Raw genomic sequence first — 24,902 nt, 5'->3', positions numbered from 1 at the left:
CTGTCCAGATTCAAAAAGAGCATCTTCCTTTACAACCTTAGCCACTCTGATCCTCTTCACTTAATTTTCCTTCCTAGCATTCTCTCCTTCCTGATATTGCCTTCTCTAATTGTTTCCTACTTACAGTCTGTCTCCTCAACTTTGTCTGATTCTGTCCATATTATGAACATCTAGAGCAACTCCTATTAATAGCAGTCACTCAATAATATTTGTTGAATAAATTAGTGAGTTGTTCAAAACTAAATTGTTAAATAAATTAGTAAATGGATTATTTCAAATAGATGGAAGAATTTTACATTATCTTACATTTCAAAAAATTGAACAAATATTCACTAACATAGTTATAATTGAACCTTTACAAAACTTGATTTTATCATATGGTTTCAGAAATTTCACTGGACACTGGAACAATACAAAAGAGCTTAAAAATTTTTAGAAAATTAATTGGAAAGAAAACTACATGTAACACTAATAATGATTAGCTATTTATATATATATAAATACTTTTATTGCAGAAAGTTTTTTGTTACAGTGTATATTAATAGTTTACATACTTAAATAATATATACCTTGTATTTGTTTTAAGTATATAATACAAGTGCATATAAAATAAATTTATATTTTATATTGGACCTCCTCTAATATAGGTTTGCATAGTCATTCAGCATATGTTGTAAATATGTTTAAAAACAAATTCTAGCAAAGGTATATTCTATGAAACAAAAAGTTATCCTTGTTCTGTCTGAAGATCTTCTTACAATTTGTTCTATTGTACTGAATAAGCCTAACACATGCTTTAAGTCAAGAATAGCAGGGCTAATTAGGAAAATTGTGTATTGTTTTTATGTGGTTTATCTGGAAAAAGAGATAGGCAGTTTGGGAGTGACTTCCTGTTTACTTATATGTCTTACAAGTGTTACTTACCCTTCAACTCTTCTAATTTATATTATATTGAAGAATGAACTTCTCAGCATAGCTTTTAAAAATCCACAAATTAAAAGCCAATAATCAGGAGCTATAACTATATTATTATACATGCCAATTTTCCCTCTTAGGTCCAATGCACTTTTTTTAGTGCTAACTATGGAGCATTTGTGTGTTGGCCCCATTTCAACTCCAAGATTTGCAGAATAATGCCAATAGTTAGAGGGAAAAAAATGAACAAATTTTAGCACAATTATACCTATACATATTTCACCAGAAATACCTTTTTGACACTTCCAATAATTTTCATGTTAATCTTCTCTATGATGCTATGTGCACTGATGAAATGAGATTATCATAAACACCTTCATAACCTGTCCATTTTCCTAGACCTAGTGCATAGAAGAATTTTGGTAATCCTTTGTCAAGGGATATTTTTCACTGTGACAATTACTCTACATAAGTAATGCAAATTAAATAACTAACGTCCACTTTGAGAGTAATCTAATACTGGAAATTTTTATAGCATTAATTATTCATAAGGAATATCATTTACCTATTGTTTTAAATAGATACTGGGAATTCTCTTAAACTATTGTTCTTAAGAAGTTAACTAGACCAGAATTATGAGTGCAGAATTCCATTAATTTTTTATTTATTTATTTATTTTTTATAGTTCACATTCATCCATTTTAGTGCAAGTAGTTGTTTCTTGGTCCACCGGTTGTTTTCCCATAGCATTATTCTTTTGGCGGGGAGCATCAGGATTAACCCCACAGGTGCTTTACAAGTAAGCCACATCCCCAGCACTTTTTGTATTTTTATTTTGAAACAGAGTTTCACCAAGTGGCTTAGGGCCTTACTAAGTTGCTGAGGGTGGCTGTTGAATGCTCCTGCCTCAGCCTCCCAAGTTGCTGGGATTCAAGCATGTGCCACTGCACCGGGCTTCTTACAGCATATAAACTAGAAAACTAAAGGGGTTAGCAGAAAATATATAAGTGAAATCGTAGCTTAAGATTAATAACAAAACTGTGTGAATGTTATATAAATTCAAATACTAACCTGAGATTTTAAGTAACATTTTGAATTGTTTCTAAATTTCTATTTTGAAAATTTGCACATCAATTTGTTTTCAGTCAGTCATCTCCTTTTCCTCAAGTATTTGCTTGATAAATGTGTAATAACTTTTAAATTTGAGTGTGTTTTTTTCCTTTTTTTATGCATATCTAAATTTAAGTACAAAATTATAGAATGTAACATTTTCATATATGTGATTATATTTTCCAGAATAATTTTGCATTGAAATATTTTAAAACATGATGATTATTTTAAAACCAGAAAATTATTAATATCTAAAAATCAAGTACATAAAATGTCAGAGATGTTTACTTCAGTGCTATGCTCTGATGAATAGTAGGCATACCAAATTGTACCTTGGAATATTGACATACACAATCTTGCATTTTTCTCAAAATCTTTGTTTTTTAGAAAATTATCTATCTGTGAAAAACACTTAAATTTCATGGTACATATTTTTTAAGGAAGTTAAACCAAACTACCATTAAAATAATAAATTCTGAGGAAATATGAGAGTAAGAAAGAATGATGTTTTGAGTATTATCGTGCTGGAATATTAATTCCTATGAAACATACAACCAAGAGTTTAAAATATAATCAGATTGTGTTGGATGACCAAGGGGGAGAAAAAAACTTAACCCCCTTTAGTGTTTACCCACTAAATTATAGAAACATTTTGGAGTCATGGCCCTTCTTTCGTTCTATCACCAGTGGCAAGATTGGTTGATTTTGTTTGTATCATTTGAAATTAACAGCTGGCTTACTTAAGCATTAATAGAGTAACAGCTGCTGAAGCAGCAGCTAAACCTACTACTGTTTGTGTTTAATTCTTTCTAAATTGCTCCTATTCAAGCCCTACAAGTGTAAGAGAAATATCCATGTTTAATACCAGTTGTCTGCTTTCCACTGTGTACTTTGTAGTGATTATTTGGTTCTGTGAGAAGGAACTAAAGATACATTTATATGCTTATGAAATTTAATATGTATTAGGTTTTCTGTAGTATGCAACAAATGCAATTTATAGATGCTTATAGATTTTTCTCACATATAAAACATGTAATTTTAACCTCATCAAAAATTTTTCTTAAATACCTACCTACTATTTACATAATGTTTTGAGGTAGTTTCTTGTTTATTATTTAAACCCAGTTTATCTCAGAGATGTTAATTATGAAATATTTTAGCAGTTATGATCAATTATTGTTTTAGCAAAAATAGAAATCATGCACATGAAAAATCTTACTTTTAAACTTCTTCTTCCTCCCTTTGTATAATCCTAATATTAATCATGTGATCCAGCATCTCTCTGTCATGTAGCCAAAGACAGATACTTGAGTACAAACAGTAGGGTGAGTTTGTGGGGTGATAAAAGGGAAAAGTACAAGAGTGTTTTTCATGAAAGTCCCTGCTTTTGCTACTATGTGATAGTTATAATAAAATGAGATGATGAACAATCTAAATAAAATCTTCAGCACAAAAATCAATTCAAAGAATCTCAAGAGTACTCTATTCTGAAATACGTTTAGGGTGTTTCTGAGTATAGAGTTTGCAATAGTGATCATGTTATTCTTTCATTCATTTAAAATTTTTCATTTAGTAATACATTCTGTGCCAGGCACTGTTCTAGGTAAAGGAGGTACAGAATTGTACACAATGGAGCAGAAACAATTTACTCAAAAGGGACTTATTGTTCTAGTGGAAAGAATTTGATAAATGATATAATTTTCATTCATGATGCATCTTATGAAGAAAATGGAAAAACAGTATGGAAATAAAGATTAATAGAATGACTGGTCATGAAGTAAATGCTATCAAAATAGACACATGAACAAAATAAGAGAAGAAGTCATGCGGACCTATGAGAAGTCATCTTTTCTCGAGGCAGAGGGAACAAAGTGTGAAGGCCTGAAGAAAAGAAAGTGTGCACACCTTTGAGAATTAGCAAGGCAACCAGAGTTGTTAGGACAAAAGGGAGGGAGTCTGGAAGAGTCTGGAACTGATGACGAAGTAGCCAGAGGCCGTATCTCCTAGTACTTTTCAGGTCAAGATGAAGAGTGTAAACTGTAGATTGATTCTGTGTGGGTTAGAAGTCATTGGAAGTTTTTGAGCAAGAAGAGATAATCTGCTGTGTTTAATAAAAAGACATTTTTGGTCTTTGGATGGAGAAAAGATTCTAGTTGGGCAAGCATGGAAGTAGGAAACCAGTCAGAGGCTGACTAGGTTAGTAGTGATGCTCTGATATGCCCATTGAAGGTGAACTCTTTCCTTGCAAGTGTGCAAAGGATTTTCTCATGTAATACATTGTAGAAAACTTAGGAAAGTATGGCTATACATACATGTGACAGTAAAATTAACATGCAAAATTAGCTTTAATGTCTTAACCAAGTCAAATTTAAATATCACTGATTTACTTACATGAACTTATTAAGTTGCATTAAGCATTTCCCAATGTCATCGACAAGAAAACAATGTTTAGAATTGATTTTCCATACTAAATTATAAAAACTTTCAAAAGTATGTTTCACTGACCAGATCATGTTATAGCAAAAGATGTGATTATGTTTGTTTTAGTCAGCTCTATTGCTGCTGTGATTAAAGGATCTGACCAGAACAAGTGTAGAAGAGGAAAAGTTTATTTAAGGGCTCACAGTTTCAGAGGTCTCAATCCATGGACAGCAGACTCCATTCCTTGGGGCTCAAGGTGAGGCAGAACATCATGGCAGATGAGTGTAACAGAAGGAAGCAACTCACATGATGATCAGAAAGCAGAAAGAGAGAGAGAGAGAGAGACTCCATATGACAGGTACAAATATACATCCCAAAGCCACGCCTCCAATGCCCACCTCCTCCAGACACACCCCACCACTTCAGTTACCACTTGCTCAATCCCTATCAGGGAGTAATTCACTGATTAGATTATGACTCTCACAACCCAATCATTTCTCCTCTGAACCTTCTTGCATTGTCTCATACATGAGCTTTACCGGGACTCCTCACATCCAAACCATAACAATGTTTTTTGATTCTTGTTAATCCATAAGGAAAGTTTTCACAGCATCATTAAATTTGGAGCCATTGCTCCATTTTTGCAGATATACTTTGTTATCTAAGTTTTGTATACTGTATTGTTGTATATTTTTTACCAATGTTCTATGAGACTTACAGTCTTATGAGCTGTATCACTGAAAAAGAATTAATCTCTTTTCCCTAAATGGGCAGTAACCTCAAGTTAAATTATTATGGAAATACATTTTGTTTCTAGAGTAAAACTGGAAAAAAAGTTTAATTTAAAAGTTCTCTGAGAAGTTTTCTTTTAATGTTTTGAAATTTTTAATAAGTTTAATTGAAACTGTGTTCAATAAACATTTGCTAGGCAGTTCCTTTGGTGTCAGATTTCATCCAGTGCCTTGGGGATGTTAGGTCCATTATGATCACAAAGATGAATAAGACAATTTGGCAGAGTTTCACATAGAAAGTTGGAATATTAAATTAATACTTATTAATTTAGTAAGATAGCTGCTACCTAGGTAACTGTATGAAATTTCCAGGGAGGGATGTCTTTTAATTCCTTCAGTTCAGAGTTATGTGCTTTAACTGATGGAAATGCCTGCAGGTTGTGAAATGCTTATACACTCATAGGCAACATGAATAAAATAAAATGCACATTCAAATCTCTCATATCGCAGTGACTGACTTACAAGTAAAATAATCAGAAATAATAACATAAAACATTGTTCCATGTTAAGTTCTATAGTTTAGTTCATAAATGCTTCCCAAAACAAAAATCACTGGAATTAATGTTGACAGAAGCTTCAGGAATTTTCCACAGGACTAAGAAAACCACAGGTATATATCCTATAGAATTTGTACAGCACAGAAAAGGGAGGGTCATTTTGGTCAGGAAAATACACAACCAGTATGGAAGTAAAATTGTCATATTTTTTAAATGATTGTACAGAAAAAGAGTGGGAAATGAGTATATCTTCCATTTTTGGTAATAATTACGGTCTCAGGTTTCATGTGAACTACACTGGGTTCTTCATTTGTAAAAAGGAATTTACACTGTATTAGAGCTTTTGGGGCATTAATTAAAGTGATAAGGGCAAAGAATATAGCACAATTTTGGCCCATAAAAGACATACAGAATACTAGTGGTTACTATGATATTCCTATTTCTGGATTCTGCCATGCTTCCAGTTCAGGGCTTGGCCAGTTCAGACTCAGACTTCAAACTGCAAACACTGGTGTTATTGATCAGTAAGGGCTTCCCTGACCCAGTCATATGTATCATTCATATGACAAAGAACAACTTATTTATTTTTATTTAGCTGAAAGGATTTTTTTAAAATGTCCACTATTTCTAATGAAAAAATATTTTATAATTCTTTTTTTTAAATAGCAAACATCAGGAACCATATTTATTTAATCATATGCATGCTGAGACATGATAAAATAAAAACTAAGTAAATGACCAAATTATTTGCCTAGGTCTAGTACAATATTGTCTTATCCATGTAAAACAATAAGAATAAAATGAAAGCAGGAAAAATCAGAGTTGAAATTTGTCTACCTCTGTAAATATTTGCTATGTGTATTAGGAAGAGATAGTTGATAACACACACAGTTTGTTGGTTGTTTTACCTATTTTTAAAATACCTTTTTGAAAAATTCTATTTGTTCTAATTAGTTATACATGACAGTAGAACGCATTTCAATTTGTTATACCCCAATGGAGCACAACTATTCATTTCTCTGGTTGTACATGATGTAGAGTACATACCATTCATGTGATCATACGAGTACTTAGGTTAATGATGTCAATCTCATTCCACCATCTTTCCCAACTCCCGTCCCTTTCCCTCCCCTCACTCCCCTCTGCCCAATCCAAAGTTCCTTCACGCATTCCCCTGGCACTATGGATCAGCATACACATATCAGAGAAAACATTTGTCTTTGGTGTTTTGGGATTGACTTACTTCACTTAGCATGAGATTCTCCAACTCTATCCAATTACCTGCAAATGCCATAATTTTATTCTCCTTTAAGATTGAGTAATATTTCATTTTATATATATTCCACAGTTTCTTGATCCATTCATTTTTGAAGGGCATCTAGGTTGGTTCCATAGCTTAACTATTATGAATTGAGCTGCTATAAACATTGATGTGGCTGCATCACAGCAGTATACAGATTTTAAGTCTTTTGGGTACAGACCAAGGAGTGGGATACCTGAGTCAAATGGTGATTCCATTCCAGGTTTTCTAAGGAATCTTCATACTGCTTTCCAGAGTGATTGAACTAATTTTCAGTCCCACCAGCAATGTATGAGTGTACCTTTTTCCCCACATCCCTGCCAACACCTATTGTTGCTTATATTCTTGATCAGTGAGATATCTTAGAGTAGTTTTGATTTTAATTTCTCTATTTTTTCATATATTTGTTGATTAATTGTAGATCTTCTTCTGTGAAGTATCTGCTCAATTCCTTAGCCTATTTACTGATTACATTATTTGCTTTTTGGTGTTAAGTTTTTTGAATTCTTCATATAGCCTGGAGATTAGTGCTCTTATCTGATGTGCTTGTGGTAAAAATTTTCACACACTCTGCAGACTCTCTCTCCACGTTATTGTCTCCTTTGCTGAGAAGAAGCATTTTAGTTTGAATTCATCTTATTTGTTGATTCTTGCTTTTATTTCTTGTGCTTTATGAGTCTTGTTGAGGAAGTCAGGTCCTAAGCTGACATGATGACGATTTAGGCCTGCTTTTTCTTCTATTGCATGAAGGGTGTCTGATCTAATTCGTAAGTCATTGATCCACTTTGAGTTGAGTTTTGTGTAGGGTGAGAGATAGGGAATTAATTTCATTTTACTACATATGGATTTCTAGTTTTCCCAGCACCATTTGTTGAAGAGGCTTTCTTTTCTCCAATGTATGCTTTGGCACCTTTTCAAATATGAGATAACTGTATTTATGTAGTTGTCTCCCTGTCTTCTATTCTGCAGCAGTCGTCTACCTGTCAATTTTGGTGCCAATAACATGCTGGTTTTGTTACTATATTTCTGTAGTATAGTTTAAGATCTGGTATTGTGATGCCTCCTGCTTCACTTTTTTTTCTTTTTCTTTTCTTCTTTGCGGTGCTGGGGATTGAACCCAGGGCTTTGTGCTTGTGAGGCAGGCATTCTACCAACTGAGTTATATTTCTGGCCCCTGCTTCACTTTTCTTGCTAAGAATTGTTTTGGCTATTCTGGGTCTCTTACTAATCCAAATGAATTGCAAAATTGCTTTCTCTATTTCCATGAGGAAAGATGTTGGGATTTTAACAGGAATTGCATTGAATCTGACTCTTTTGGAAGTGTGACCATTTTGACAATATTAATTTTACCTATCCAAGAGCATGGGAGATCTTTCCAACTTCTACGGTCTTCTTCAATATCTTTCTTTAGTGTTCTGTAGTTTTCACTGTAGAGGTCTTTCACCTCATTTGTAAGATTAATTCCCAAGTATTTTTTCATTTCCTTTTCATGGAATATTTTGCTGAGAATGTTCTGTAGTTCAGGCTTTCTAGTTTAAGTTCTTTTAACTTTTGTTTATCATGGAAGGTTTTTATCTCATCATCGAACCTGAAGCTTAATTTTGCTGTATATAAGATTCTTGGTTGGCATCCATTATCTTTCAGAGTTTGATATGTGTTGTTCTAGGACCTCCCCAACTTTGAGGGTGTGTGTTGAGAAATCTGCTGAGATCCAAATTAGTTTGCCCCTATATGTAATCTGATACTTCTCTCTTGCAGCCTTTAAGATTCTATCTGTATTTTGTATGCTAGGTATTTTCTTTATAACATGACTTGGTGTGGGTCTGTTGTAATTTTGTACATTTGGTGTCCTATAAACCTCTTGTATTTGATTTTCTGCTTCATTCTTCAAGTTTGGGAAATTTTCTGATATTATTCAATTGAAAAAATGTGCATTCCTTTGTTTTGTGTCTCTGTACCTTCCTCTACCCCAATAATTCTTACATTTGGCCTTTTCATGTTATCCCATATTTCTTGGGTACTCTGTTCATGGTTCCTTACCATCTTCTCTGTGTGGTCAACTTTATTTTCTAGGTTATATACTTTTTTCTTCATTATCTTAGGTTCTGTCTTCCAAGTGGTCTAGTCTGTTGGTAATGCTTCCTATTTAATTTTTAATTTGGTTGATTGTTTCCTTCATTTCAAGTATTTGTGCTTTTTTCATTATATCTTCATTGAAGTAATCTTTTTCTTCTTGCATTTGCTTTTGTAACTCTATATTGAAGTGATATTTTGCTGCCTGCATTTACTCTCTTATATCATACTTTTCTTCACAGATCATTTTAATAATGTACATTCTGAATTCTCTCTCTGACATTTCTTCTGTGCTGTCAATGAATTCTTTTACTGCTGTATCTTGGTTTGTTTGGGGTGCTTTCTTCCCTTGTTTTTTTTCATGTTGTGCACATTTCTTCCCCTCTAGGAGTGCAGATTTGAAATATTAAGATTTCTACCCTATAGATTTGTAATGTCCCTGCAGGTTTCAAATACCTCTCCTTTAAGGGGTAGATCAATATTAATAGCACTCAATGCAACAATATGAAGCTCTAAATCCATTAGCCCTTATTAAGACCTTTACAATTTTGTTGCAATAAACAGAAATTGATGTGTTCAATTATTCTCTATAATATAAATGGTAGATTTGCAATAGTGTCTACAGTTTCTAATGGTGGACAAAATGATGGGGAGTGTAGGATCTGATGTTTATGGAGTAGGAGGTCAGAATATAAAGGTATTAGATCATAGTAAGAGTAAGAGAGGAATCATTAGAAGTTGACTATTAGTAGGAGAAAAGAAAAAATAGGACTTTCCAGTGTAAACAAGCCTATAGGGACGTTGGAAATGGTCTTCCAGGTCCTGGCTATTGTCCCTAGATGGAAACAGCCATGTCCCTACTTGATGGTGGCAGTGGCGATTTACCTGTAGGTGCCTTGATATTGGGCTTCTAGTCTCCAGTTGGTATTCCATGATGGAAGCTGCCCCAACTTAAAGATGGTGGTTGTGGCAACAGAGGTAAACCAAGATGGCCATGGAGGTAAAATAGGATGGAACCAACTGCTTTCAGAGATGGAACTACAAGGGTGGGCCATGCCAGCCTGTTCACCTATGCAGCTCTGTGATATGCTTTGTTGCAGTGGGCTGTTGCCGTCAGGTCCTCTCTGTTGTCCTAGGGTGGGGGCTATGGCCTTGACTGTAGTGTCCCAAGATGGAGGCCGGCCTGGGGAGTCTTGAGAACTATAGTATGGGGGCTTTCCTCTCCTCCTCCTTCAGGCAGGCAACCAGCCAAGGGGCAGGCGTTCTCTTCTTCTCCCAGCAACTGGCTGGGGGCAAATGTCTCCTCTCCTCCTCACACAGTTGGCCTATTTTATAATTCTCTAAAATCAGAAATAAATTACTCAATATTTTTATTAAATCATATTAACCTCTGTCTAAATAGAATGCTTTGAGAATATTCAATTTTACTATTAGGATTTTTCTTTAACCACTCAGTCTTTAATAACATGACATTTAAAGGGCAAATACCACAATTGTCAATTTGAACACATTTAATATGATAACATTTTTATTAGATTTCAAAATTATTTTATTATTAAGAGACTTGTAATGAAGTTGGATCTTATTAATAGAAAGTGCAACTATGTATAAATAAAGTTTCATTTTTACTGTTCAAGATGGTCCTGAGGTTTCATTTAAGTGGATTTTAAAATCTATTTAGTGTGCAATTAAAAACTATTTTTGATAATTAACATTTGCTCAATCTTGTATCACTATTAATAGTAAAAATCAAATTCTAACTAATTAGCATAATTTATTCAGTTGTATTAAATGAGGATATGGTAAAAACAACCTGTTATAAAATTAATATGACAATTTTTAGAGGAATTTTAGGTTTGTAGGAAAATTATTCAGAAAGTAGTTTCTCCATACCACCTCCCCTTCAGCCAAAATACAGTTTCTCTGTTATTAAGACCTTCCATTAGTATAGCATATTACAACCCATGAACAATACTAGCACATATATTTTTAGCTAACACCCATTTATATTAAGGTTTGCTCTTTGTATTGCAAAATTTTGTGACATCTATTATTGTTTATGTTCTTGATAATAACCATTCTAATTGGAGTAAGATGAAATCTTTAGAGTTGTTTTTATTTGCATTTCTCTCATTACTAGAGATCTTGAACACTTTTTCGTATGTTTATTAATTGCCTGTATGTCTTCTTCTGTAAAATGTCTGTCCAGTTCCTTGTGTACAGTGAATCAAAATGTGGTCTGTAAAAATTAAAAAATAAATAAATAAATAGATTTTATTACTTCTGATCAATGTATAATGCTCATATCAACCATTACAGTAACCTGCAGAATAGCTTCAACACCCTAAGCATGCTCCATGTTCTACCCTTTCTTTACTCACTCTTACCCATGAATCCTTGGAAATCACTGATTATTTTTCCTGCTTCTGTAAGTTTACCTTTTCCAGAATGCCATATAACTGGTATCATGTAATATGTAGACCTTTCAGACTGGTGTTTTTTTCTTAGTATATTCATTAATGTCATTTCATGGCTTGACAACTCATTTATTTTTATAATTTAATGACACATCATTATGTGGATGTAACACTTAAATCTATTTATTTTTTTACTAAATGTTTCAGAGGATCTGCTTATATCTTTTGTTTTGAATGGCTATTATTTTATACTTAAAAATTAAATCTTCCTATTTAATTTTTATCCTTTTTTCTATTTTATCTTTGGGATAGAATTTTTGTTTTAGGCAATGCAAAGTAAATTTGAAATTTGACGTGTTTAGTCCTGCCTATTAATATATGTCTGGAGAACTTAACTAGAGTTATTCATTTCATATGTATGTATACATATACATAGATATACTTCAAAACATGTTGTAGACAATAAATACATATAATTTTATTTGTAAATTTAAGAAAGTTTACTATTGTAAAGAATCTTCACTTAAATTTTTATATATGATGAAATTTTGCTTTTCATTTGTGTAGGAAGAGAGGAGGTACCAGAGTGAAGTAGCAGGATAAACTATACTCAATTTTTAACTTCCAACATAGTATCTAATTACTATATCCTATTGCCCATCTTTTGGCAAAACCTATCTTTTTTTTCCTTCTTTAAGAAATTGTTCACTTTTTAAAATTCTTTTTACTTCCTTCCCTTCTGTCTCCTTCCTGTGGAGGACACTCCCTCTGCCTGAACTCTGCATCTGCCCTCTATAAATTCTCAGAGATTGTAATTTATCAATTCTTAGCTTTGTTTCTAAATTTTCCCTTTCCACCTGTACACACTATTTCATGAATTAATAGACAACATTTTATGATCCCTTTGCTGGTTTCTGAAATGCATGACATGGATAAACTCTAGGCATAGGCTAATAGGGCTTGCATTTATACCCTGACCCAATGCTAAATTACCTCTATGGCAATCAACACATTCTCTGACTTCTTAAGGTTTCAGTTTTCTTTTCTGAAAAAGGGAATAATAGTTAGATTGTGTGAATATGAAATATGATAATTCATGTGAATTTCTTAACGCAGTACCAGTTTCACAGTGAATGATTACAGAATAGTACCAATTTTACTATTCTTAAATTGATATTTTTCTTGAATTATGAATATAAAAATGACAGTGTCCCCCCTCAGTACCTTTTTTCTTCTTAGTTTTTAGAGACATGCCTTTCTCCTTAGCTACTCTCGAAGACTATCTCCATGCATCTGAGTAAAGTTTCCTCCACATCCCACACCACCAACACACATATGTACATAAACACACAGAGCAATATTGTCAACAAACAACTTCTTAGGAAAGTTTCTTTGGCACACATATTTATACACATTAAATACAATTCTATTTGTTAATTTAAGAAAGTTTCTTCTCTAAGTCCTTCAATAATGCCTAAGAATAGTTAATTTTATTCATTTATAATTCGTTCGGATGCTTTCTAAAATGCATAGTTTTATTTATTCTCTGAATGTTTTGTATGTTTATCAGAAATAAAAAGAACGTAGCAATATAGCTTCTCATCATAGATGCCTTTGTTATTTTAAAATATTATAATTATTCTTCCAATGTATTAGAGCATAAATTCAGCCCTGACAGATGGTTATAACATGATGAGTGAAAAGCATTAGTAATTTAACATATTTAAGCTACCGTGGAAAATTAGCAACTTTGTGAAAATTGAAAAACTCATTTCCTAATGCGATTTGGGCAATGCTGCAAGGATTTTCATTAAATAATATAAAACAAATTAGAGTGATAGAAATAAAACTCAGGGGTAGTAAACAGAATCATATTAAAGGATGATTTTTAAGAATGTTTTAACTATTTCAAGACCAAAATTTTTAAACTGCATTCTTCTGTGATTGCAAAACCAGGAAAATCTTTCTTGATTTCCAGCTCAATTTTTTGATGTCTTTTTTATTTTTATTTATTAGGTTCTTTGTTTGTTTGTTTGTTTGTTTTTGGTACTGGGACTCAGGGTCATTTAACTACTGAGCCACATTCTGAGTCCTTTTTTGTATTTATTTAGAGACAGGGTCTTGCTGAGTCGTTTAGGACCTCACTAAGTTGCTGAGGCTGACTTTGAATGAGCAATCCTCCTACTTCAGCCTCCCAAGCCACTGGGATTATAGGTGTGTGCCACTGCACCCAGATGATGTAGTTATTATTGCAACTAGAATTTGACCAATGTATTCAGAATGATAATTGATATTAAATGAGTTTTTAGAGCTTAAAATAAAATTATGCAAAGGCTCAGTACCATAATTGTTCATGTACTGAATGTACAATACTTTCTCCATTTTTTCATCCTATATAGTATTTTCTTTCTGTATGTAGTTATGATAAATGCTGATATACTATTCTGGAAGCATATAGAAATGAGTAGCAAAGTAAATCAAATGCTTCACAATGGAGTGAAGAATGCTTTAAATTTTAGCCTAATTATTACTGAAACAATCATTCAAGTGTAAAATCTGTTTAATTTAGTTGTTAACTTTTTTCTTGTGACTTAGAAACAATTTTCATCTTTGTTTTTTCTTCCTTTTTATGTTTCTCTCTACAGAAAGCTGACCTTGCAGTTGCACCACTGGCTATTACCTACGTTCGAGAGAAGGTCATCGACTTTTCCAAGCCCTTTATGACACTTGGAATAAGTATTTTGTACCGCAAGCCCAATGGTACAAACCCAGGCGTCTTCTCCTTCCTGAATCCTCTCTCCCCTGATATCTGGATGTATATTCTGCTGGCTTACTTGGGTGTCAGTTGTGTGCTCTTTGTCATAGCCAGGTAACATGCTCACTTTTGTGATTTTTTTGGCAATTGTTACCTCCTTTTTCTAACTAATGATTGTCAAAAGTCACAATTGATTTTATTATTTTTTTTCTTTTTTCCTATGGGGTGCTAAATAACAATGAAGTTTTGAGTCACGTTCACTTATTACAATGTACTATATTGCCTTTTTGGGCAGAAAGCATGCTGGTTGTGTCAGTAAGCTATAAGAGTGGTAGGCTGTGCTACTCCTAATGAGAACCAAAAATCAATCCAAATTACTATGCTGAAAGGACCATTTTTTATTTAAAATGAATAAGCATATTTCACTAACTTGAATTAATAATTCAGTCCTAAGGGGGAAAAAAAAAGTAGTAAAATTTCAAGAGACCCTTTTTTTTTAATGTGATCAAGGCTGGTTTAAACATTCTAAGTTTTAAAAACAAATATAATCATGGTTTACTATGTAAATCTTGCCATTTTTTTAACAGAATAAACATATCACTACAAAACAATTGCCTATTAACACTGAAAGGTAATATATGTTTCAAATCATATGATCAGAATTTCAAATGGTTAACTTGATAATATATAGTTTTACATTTTTATACTGACTTTTAAGATCACTATCTTTGATACAGCTCAATTTTTATTGATTTTCCTACTTCATTGCTCATGGAGGTGAAAAGTAATAATCATTTTCATTCAAGTTTAACTCATTATCAAATTTGCAATTGATAGATCATTCAATATCATTTTTTTTTTTTTTTTGGTCTTATTTAAGAAGATCCAAATTGTGCCTCAGGACTAAGAATTCTATTGTTACATTGAAGGCCATATGTTCTTTGAATTTTTAATTCTATTAAATATAAAAAAGATAGTTATGAATTCAAACTAAGTTAGAATTTCATGTATAATTATTTTCATATTGAAAAATTATTTAATGTATAATCACATATACTTCTGTGCCATATAATCAATATTAAATACACAATTGTTTTTTCAATCATATTATACTAATTCTCTTAATAAATTTATCATTAAGGATATTTGTCCTTCCATGAACTCATTCTTTTTCTGACAAAGTCATGTATTTTTTTCTAACAGTAAAAAAATCCATTCCATTCAGTTTTAAAAGGAATGAAATTAATTATAGATGGGAATAATATTTTGATATGTGTTTGATATATTTATACACAAATATTAAATAAATTTATTTATTTTTTGCCTAAATGGTTCAATATTAAAACTCGAATACTTCAGAGAACTATTATTTGCATTTGCCTGAAAATATGCACTAAAACCATGTACCTTATAGTATTTGAAGCTGTAATGTAGGGTCTGTTAAAATTCCATAGTTTTGAATGCTTTATAAACTTCTTAACTCCAACTCTTTCCATATTGCATGAAAATAAAAGACCCTTCTCATTTTTAAGCATCTTCAGATCAATTATATCTTTTTATACTGACCAAAACAAGCCGCCCTGTTTTAAATATATTTAGGAAAATGCAGTTCAGCTTAAGTAATTCAATGGCTTGGGAACTCTTCCATTAGTACACAGGCAAAACAGAATTTTTTTTAAAAAGACTCAAATATATGGTAAAAGCCTTCCTTGATGTCTGTGTGCACCTTTTCTTCTTAATTGCATTAGCAGAAGTCCCTAGCAAGGTTATAAATAGTCTATGAGAAGGGATTCTGAGACAATTCTGAGGTAGCTGAATCTAACAGTTTTTGGAGCCCTTGAACCAGACTTTAGAATCAAAAGTAAATACCAAAACATCTAGTTTCTTTCCCAGCTTAAAAGTATACTACCTAATACAGACATACCATGTGGATATGTACTTTTATAACTTTTAAAAATATTTCTATAACTCACTTTTATAAACCACCAAAAAGAATATTATGACATTATAGTAATCTGTATTGGTTAATATGTACATAAATATGGCAACCTCTATTGGCTTACACAAAAGAAATATACTCACATCATTCTGTGTGAAAACATAAAGTCATTCTGTTTGAAAACATAAAGTCAAGGGCTCTGCCATTTTCTAGTGACTTTAAATTTTAGAATGTTACCATTATATTTTCTTTAATTAGTAAATGAATGGATTTGAAAAAGATCCTACTACAGCTTCTTATTAAACAATGTGAAAACAAACCATCACAAATACTTTTTTTGAGCGGGAGGGTGTACTGGGGATTTAACCCAGGAGCACAGGACCACTGAGCCATATCCACAGCCCTATTTTGCATTTTATTTAGAGACAAGGTCTCACTGGGTTGCTTAGCACCTTGCTTTTGCTGAGGCTGGCTTTGAACTTCCAATCCTCCTGCCTCAGCCTCAGAGACACTGGGATTACAGATGTGTGCCACTGAACCTGGCACAAAGACTTTTTTTAAAGGGTAAAATCTTTATTTAAAGACAAACTAGTAGAGATACTACTCAATAATTATGCTAAAACCATATATTAAGTAATCAATAATATAGTTATTCTTGTTAAATAAGTACATAATATTGAAATGTTACATATTCTCTCAGAATATTTTATTCATTTTTTAAAACTAAAAGTCATTTTTAAAACATTTCCAAATTTGAAAAATAACTAAAAACTCAGATTAAAAGAAAAATCTTTAAATAGACTCAATTTAAATTCTAAATTGAACCTCCAAATTCAAATGAATTCATATTAGATTTATTTTGACATGATATTAAAATGTTGCTAGAATGAAAGAAGTTTATGATGTGAAAATTCAGATTAAATGTCCAAGTTTTTATTGTAGAACTTGTAATTTGAATTATAAGTGGATCACACATTTTGTTAGAATTTCAAATACATGTAGTATTTTGTTTTTTATATCAGTAAAAATTAGGTCATATCATATAAAGAAAAATATGTTCTTGACATCAATATTGATGTCAAAATAAATTTTGTATTTTGTTTTTCCTTATGTATATTCTTTATCTCCTGGACAATTACAGAGAGAAGAAAAATTACATTTAAAAGAAGTCTTAGATAATCATCTAATTTTCCTTGAAAATCATAAAAAAAGGTCCAAAATAACAGGATTAATCTTTAGATATTATTGTGTTATGTCATATTGAATTTTAGTGTATTACATAACACATATTTTGGAATGAAATTAAAATATATCAAAAGTTATTTTTCAAAAATAAAGTATAATAAATGATTTAAATACTATCAAAAACTTTAATTGCTGTTATTTTTACTTTTGCTTTGGTCACCATCTGATACTATTTCTATTGTTATTGTTACAGTTTTTTATATTTTTCTATCTACCAAGCTGCATCTTCAATTTTTTTTTTCTGATTTCACTTTGTTTTAACTATTCCACCAATCACTCACTCAATTAGTCAAATTTTTTTTTTAATTCTTCAGTTACTAATCAGGGTCCCAAAAATGTTAAAAATCTGTTTTTCATCTATTCTTTAATGTTTTCAACAAGTACCTATTTGCCACCTATAATTTTAAGAATTTTACCAGATAAATAAATCCAAGAAAAAACATGAATGGATGTGTTTTTTTTTAACAAAAATCTCACAATCAGTCCATGAGTCTGATTTTAAATATCTTTTGCCCTTGAGGAAACTTATGGAAATATAGTAATCTTAAATTTTTTATGAATGCCATATGTTTCAAACCTGTTTTCCTAGAAAATGAATTGTAATATATGTTTCACTAGAGAGAAGCATACAACGAAAAATAAAATAAGACATTAAGTAGATTATTAGTTATCATTATAATACTACTAGATTTTAAACTTATTGAAGGTCTGTTCTATTACAGTTTAGCAATATTAATTTTATGAAAAATTAAGAACCAATACTAAGTGCTAGAATTCATATTTTTAACCTGGATTTAAAAGTACCTAGTTTTGGTGATGCCTTTGAAATATTTCCCCTCACCTTTTATTTATAAGAAACACATCTAAGAATACTTAACAAATGCTCTAAACAGATTTAACTAATATCAAGAAAAAGATAAATGGCCTTATTTTTTTCTTGGTATAATTTTATATTACATGGTCTCTTGCAAGCAGTTGTATTATTACTTATAGCATAATGACATAATTGGCATGCTTATTATAATTAGCTAGAACTCATTTAAGAGAATAGACGAGCCTGGGATATTGCATTCTAGAAATAGAATGCCTTTATCCCAAGTATCCTAACAGTAGCTCTTGGCAGGATTAGAAAGAAGCCTTGTCCATGCTGGGCTTGCACTTATTTTCCCCTAAATCTTTTTCCCTCTCTTTCTTTCTATTTTCCTTTGACCTAGATATATTATTATGGAGATGGCAGTTAGTCATATAAAAATGGCTGGTTAGGGCACCCACCTTTTATGCTGACAAGAGGTATTTTTCACCTTGCTTCAAATATTTCCTATATTTAAAAAACTGATACTATTGATACAGGTACTATTTATAAAATGTGTTCATTTACATTTTTATAGATATTAGAGAGGGTTTTTAAATTATTGATTTTTTTAAATTTTTCTTTTATTCATAGATATCTCCAGGACAACCACAGTTGTCCTGAAATTCTGCATATAAATCTTGGTCTAAGGTTCTTAGTAGTTTGGTATACAGAGATCAATAATTGAAGACAAAAACTAAAAGAAGGGAATAATGGTATATTTCTTTTTCTCCAACAGGATTGATACAATCTTAACAATTATTCATTAAGCCTATAAGAAATTTGCAGTTTTTCCTACACTGACATTTTAAAATTAAATACAAATAAACTATGACAAGAAAAATAATATTATATCAAAGTTGATAAGAATACTATAACATGAAACTTTTTATAGTGTTTAATTAACAAATTGATATGATCAAATATAGGAAAAAGAGTAAAATCCAAATAGTATCAACCAATCCATTCTTAACTAGTGTAGCAAATCAAAGATTATTCAATATGTTAAATTTATAACATTAGTTTTACTAAGTAGAAAGGAATATAGGGGATTGCTTGTGTGTTTTGTATTGAATTACCCTGCATGATTTTTAGAATACTAAACGACAACCTATTTTGATGTTGGATTAGGCAGTAGGAGATGGTCTTGCAGCTCTGCTCAATTGTTTACTATTTCAGTGTTCACCAGAACGGTCTTGACAGGTAGTTTGTCTCTGACCTGGCCTGTGGTCACAAGATGACAAGGCTGTTGCCTTACTCAGAGTCCTAATACTTTCTTAAATATTCTGTATTTCCTTGGAGCTTAGAAGTAGACATTCTAAACATAGTGTTTTTGATAGTTTAACTGACTTTAGAAAACCGTGTCCAACGTGCTTGCATTAACAGCTTTGATCTTGGCTCCCAACTAGTGTGCAGTAGCTTTTATAGTCCTGTCACAATGATGGGTGACATTTAGTATACAGTGAAGGGCAGCATTGAATTATTATGCACTTAGAAATGGATAACTGTTTTGGTGGGATGTTCAATGTTAAACTAATCTTCTGTCAAAAAGACAATTGTCACATTAAAATGAAATGCCAATTTTGTTGTGTAGGCCTATGCCACCAACTTGCCAACTTCTTACTCAGAAAACCATTTAAATTTTAGTTTTATAACATAATTTTATGTATATATTATACTTTTATTTTTGATGTCTTTTTTTATTGAATTAGAGAAGCCTGTTTGTTTTATCTCTATCCATTAAGCAATTTTCCTAGAACTTGCTAAAAATTTGGTTTTAATAAATGCTTTTCTATTAATATACCTTTCACACATATGAAAATGATTTCTAAGATTGATTATGTATTAAAAACATTTCTCCAATAATACACCTAATCAACACTGATTTAAATTAAATGCACTTTCAAACTATTGACTAACATGTTCCCAGAGGTGGTGAGGCCACTCTTCATTGAATGACATTTTTTTCTCAATTATTGTACGGTAAATCCATCATGAAATAATGTGTATCTTCCCTTTTAGTGGTTTTCATAATTTTCATGGTTGTAAAGTAGACATTCTTGGTTTGAGTCACAGTTGAACCAAACCAAATGAAACTAAGTTGAATCAATTACTTATTTTTAGCTATGATGAAAATCTTATCTAGATACTTCAGGCAGCAAAGGTCTTTACTTAAATTATGTGTCTGGACAAAGAAGAGAATCCCAATAATATGAAGGAAAATATAAAGATATTCTCTGCCTCCCAATTTTATGATTAGGCTAGAACTTTACAAAAACAAATGATTTGAGACAAAAATTGAGTAATATGAAGACAATTTAAGATTAAAGTGGTTTATTTTTTATAGTCTTATAATTAAATTAAATTCTTATTGGCATTTTAAGATCATTGTTTTTTGAATATCTTTTGCAAGTTTTTTTCTCTGTCCAAATTATTTTTCCTAGTGTGGTGTTGGGATTGAACCCAGGGTCTCATACATGTTAGGCAAGTACTCTACCACTGAGCTGTATCCCTGCCCCATTTTAATTTTTCTTGATTGTTAGGCCAAAATCAAGTAATCACATGCAGAATAATGATAATCTGTTTTTGTTTTTCAGAGTCTATAAATGAATCATTCACCTCTGTGACTTTCTCTGTGCCTTTACTAGAATTGAGTCCAAAGGCTCCTGGCAACCAAAAGACTGCCTTTCTGTAGTCATTAAGTGTGTCCACTCAATAAATATCTTGGCCAGGGAGCTTCTGAGAATGATGGTCATGCTATGATGCTTTGTTTCCAATTAGAAATTGCACAATGTCTACCTCATTAAATCACAGAAACCAGTTATAGAGCATACATAGAGCAATAGAACAGTGCATAGAGCAATATTAAGACATTAGAGCATGCTGCTAAACATTTGAAGTTTAATGTATATTAAATTGTTGTATTTTCTACCAAAATGGCACCTCTGTACATAATGAATTTATGATTTTTTACAACACACACACACACGCACACTCACAATTTTTTTGGATCAAATACTGCTGCCTTGTAAGAATGTTTTCCTTTGAAAAATTTAGAAAATGCAGTGCAGTGGTTTCTTTGGCAGTTGTCTCCCATGCTGTCAATGGATGTTTCTATTCCTTTTCATTTATTCTGTCCTTTATATTATTTTATTTATTTTTTGGACCATATGAAAGTAATTTTTGAGTTGTCTTTTAAGAGCCAACAAGACAAGGAAGATCAAGCATTTTCCCCCAATAAACAACATTCTACTTTGCAATTTCCAGGTAGCTACATTTCACACAACTGTAGTACTGTGAAACTCTTGTGAGAAACTACCTCCTTAGCTTGGGTTTGTCCCCTTAATTCTCAAAACAAAGTTGCACCTCTGTTTTTCCATAGTCCGTAGAAAAGTGTTCTCCTTTGACTTTCTGGGAGGCCTTTCAGGCAATGTAAGAAAGAGCTTCTTAATTTAAAATATCCTGGGAAAACCTGTTACTTTCTTTTATGATGTTTTTATGATTTTTTTTTAAATTTAAAATGCGTAGTTTAAGAAAAACCAAGGCTTTTATATGAACTTGTACGTTGAAATAGCGCAGTCTATGCAGAAGCCAGTGAAACAAGATAACAAGGAAATGAATGTTCGCTAGGGTTTTGCTTTCTGTCTGTCAGGGAGAGTACACAGCTCTTGGAAAGGCAATTGTCTTGAGAAATGCAGAGAAACAGATCATTTTTTTTTTCTCTACTGATAAACATGACACCTAAATTTGTATTAGGTTTTAAAACTGTCCTTTGTGGATTTTTTGGTGTTCAAGTTCTCCCAGATACAGGTTTTCCTATATAGTCTTCTCATGGGGTGTAGAGCATGTGAGGAAGCTATTGAGAGAAAAAAAAGAAAACTAGTATATATTGCATGTCAGTAGTAGCCAGGTCATATTTGAGAACCATCAAAAGATTTATTTACTACTTTCTTTTTTCAAGCAACTGTGTGTTTTTATGATTGAGTATATGGAACAAATAACATGTACATCAGCCTCTGTTCCCTACAACTGCACAAATGAGATTATAGGTGTTTACTCTTCGTTTGATATTAATATTGTTGCATTTTAAAATTCTAATTTGCTATAGAAGGGAAGGTTGTTCTAAAAAAAAAAAACAGAAAATATACTTAAAATTTAGAAAACACTTAGAAAAGGAAGTTTTATCACTTGGTTTGTTTTGACTGTAATGGTAAATTCACTTTCTGCTTTTTCCTCAGACTTTAGGAAAAAAAGATACTTTGGTTACAATTAATATTTTTTAAGAATGTTCTATTAAATTTTTCTACTATATATTAACAGAACATTTCTTTACAATGACAGCTAATTCCTGGAGAAAAAATTACCTTAATTAGCTACACTTCAGAAGTGTGTCTTTCTTTGTAGTCTGCAAAAAGAAACTTTAAGAAAGCACCCTGTCAGTTGGGCTTATAGTAAGCCATAGCTGCCTTTTAAAACTATTTTCTGGAGATCCTAAATTTCTTTTCCTGAAATTTATTAGTTACATGTAATATAAGAATAGAACCACTGTGAGTTTTTCTGAGGACTCATATACTGCTTGGTATTATTTTAATTTTTCCCCATGACTTATAGATGTGAGAGAAATATCATCGATATTACATGAAAATGTATGGAAAAACTTTGGTAATTTATGATTTTACTTTTTCCTATTAAGTAAAATAATGCACTCTATCCAAATAATTAATGAGTAGGAGATACAGTATCATCAACCAGTGCAACTTCATTCATTAGAGCATGTCACAACACCTTAATTGCTATAATTTTTTTTACATTCCATTACATAATTACATCATTCAAGTTAATTGTTTTCTTATCAATCCTGTTGAGTACATAGGTATATGTATATATATATATATATATATATATATATATATACACATACGGAAAGAAAGATTTTTTTAAGAAAAAAATATGAACTTCCAAACAGTAATGAGAAAGTCAATATATTTGTATACTATTTTGATCATAAATAGAATTGATAAAACAAATTTTAAAACAAACTGTTCTGTTGATTTTTCAATATTTATAGTTTTAAATATTCCTAGTTAACCCTTGCATAATAAGGGACACCCTGAAATGTTGAGGTTATTTCTGTTGGAAATTTGTTAATTTCACACCTATTTTTGAAATTTTATTTGGAAGCCCCCAAATTAACCTTACATTCCTTATGAGAAAAATAGTATTAATGAAGTCATATTATACATCTACCTTTTAAAATTATAGTGATTATTTCCATTTCACCTAATATGCATTAAATTGAAATCAACTTTTAGTGTAAGTACCTTGTAACTTACAGTAAAGGTGATTATCCTTTTTCCTGGGATAGATATGATGTTTTCCTGCTATTCTTTGTGAAAACTGTATAATACTAAATTATTACCAAACATTTTGCATCCTATGTACTCCTCTTTCTTACTATTCCTGAGATGATAAAATGAGGTTAGTGAATTTACAATAGATTTTCCTATCATATTGACAGACTTAATAATATTTGAAGCAAAGGTGAAATTGTAGGGTTTTCAATGTTACTGGCATGATAAACATTATAAACAGAATAGGGCTACAACTGTCATCTAAGTTGGTTCAGAATATGCACCTGAATATTATTTTAGCATAATAAAATTAGGTAAGTGTTTCCCTACTTCCCTTACTATATTACTGGTAATGAGAATGGGGGTGGTATTGGGAGGTATATTTCAACATAAGTTTAGTAATTCACTACACTGAAGATATGTTTTGGAAACTTGTATACTAAAGTGATTTTACCAAAAAAAGTAGAAATTTTACTTGTATATGGAGATGTAAAAATGAGATTCCCACTTAGAAATACATGTTAATTGCAAACTGTTCAAATTACTATTTTAATTTTCAATTAGGACTTATAATTTTTAAAAATTAGAAACACATTACAAATAATATTATAAATCTATCAATTATCTTAAATTATTTATTTTCCTGATTGTTGATCTGGATATTTTATTTTAAAATAAAATTAGTGAATGATTTCCAAACATACTTCAGTTGTTATAGGTAATAAAATGCATATTCAGTGCACACATATAATTTTAAAATATTTTATTAATTTGTTTGATAAAAGATAATGTCTATATTTTCAAAAAATATTTCCAACATTTTAGTTGGAAAAACAGCCCACTAATTGTTAAATTTTGTGAAATCTCCAATAAAAATAAATTTTACAGTTATAATTTTATTACTAAAAATGCCTTTGTGCCTTGCATGTTTATAGTTGCTGAAGTTTGCTATTTTCAATATAGCCCTGCTAATTGCATATTATTTAAATCTGCATATTAATTAGTTTAAATGTCCAAGTGATGATTAAAAATCAAATGTTACCTTTCCAATGCTAGCTTCAAGATCTTGTTGATAACATCATTTACTCTTTGAGTGTCCATTTTTTCAAAAGGCATAGTTTGTTTCATTTTTCAGTATTAGATACCACATGACCACCTGACTGATGTGCAGAAAGTTTGCCTTGAGCCTTTTAATTCTGGACTTACTGCTTTTATAATCCTTAGCAAGTGCATTGCAA

At 31.4% G+C, this 24,902-nt stretch overlaps 1 protein-coding gene across 6 annotated transcripts in view; it reads left to right on the top strand.

Moving 5' to 3' along the window:
• Window positions 1-24,902, top strand: part of Grik2 (glutamate ionotropic receptor kainate type subunit 2) — a 643,508-nt gene that overhangs the window by 448,120 nt on the left and 170,486 nt on the right. For 5 of the 6 annotated variants that reach the window (XM_047557542.1, XM_047557541.1, XM_047557544.1 and 2 more), the window contains exon 12: window positions 14,170-14,393. In XM_047557542.1, coding sequence (XP_047413498.1) covers window positions 14,170-14,393 — 224 coding nt within the window. The remainder of the gene's footprint in view (window positions 1-14,169; window positions 14,394-24,902) is intronic. The other variant, XM_047557547.1, reaches the window with a different exon arrangement.

Source organism: Sciurus carolinensis, chromosome 7, assembly GCF_902686445.1.
Source record: "Sciurus carolinensis chromosome 7, mSciCar1.2, whole genome shotgun sequence".
In the NCBI taxonomy this organism is placed as follows: Eukaryota; Metazoa; Chordata; class Mammalia; order Rodentia; family Sciuridae; genus Sciurus; species Sciurus carolinensis.
The sequence above is the reverse complement of the archived record's forward strand: the minus strand, read 5'-3'. Positions and strand labels throughout refer to the sequence as shown.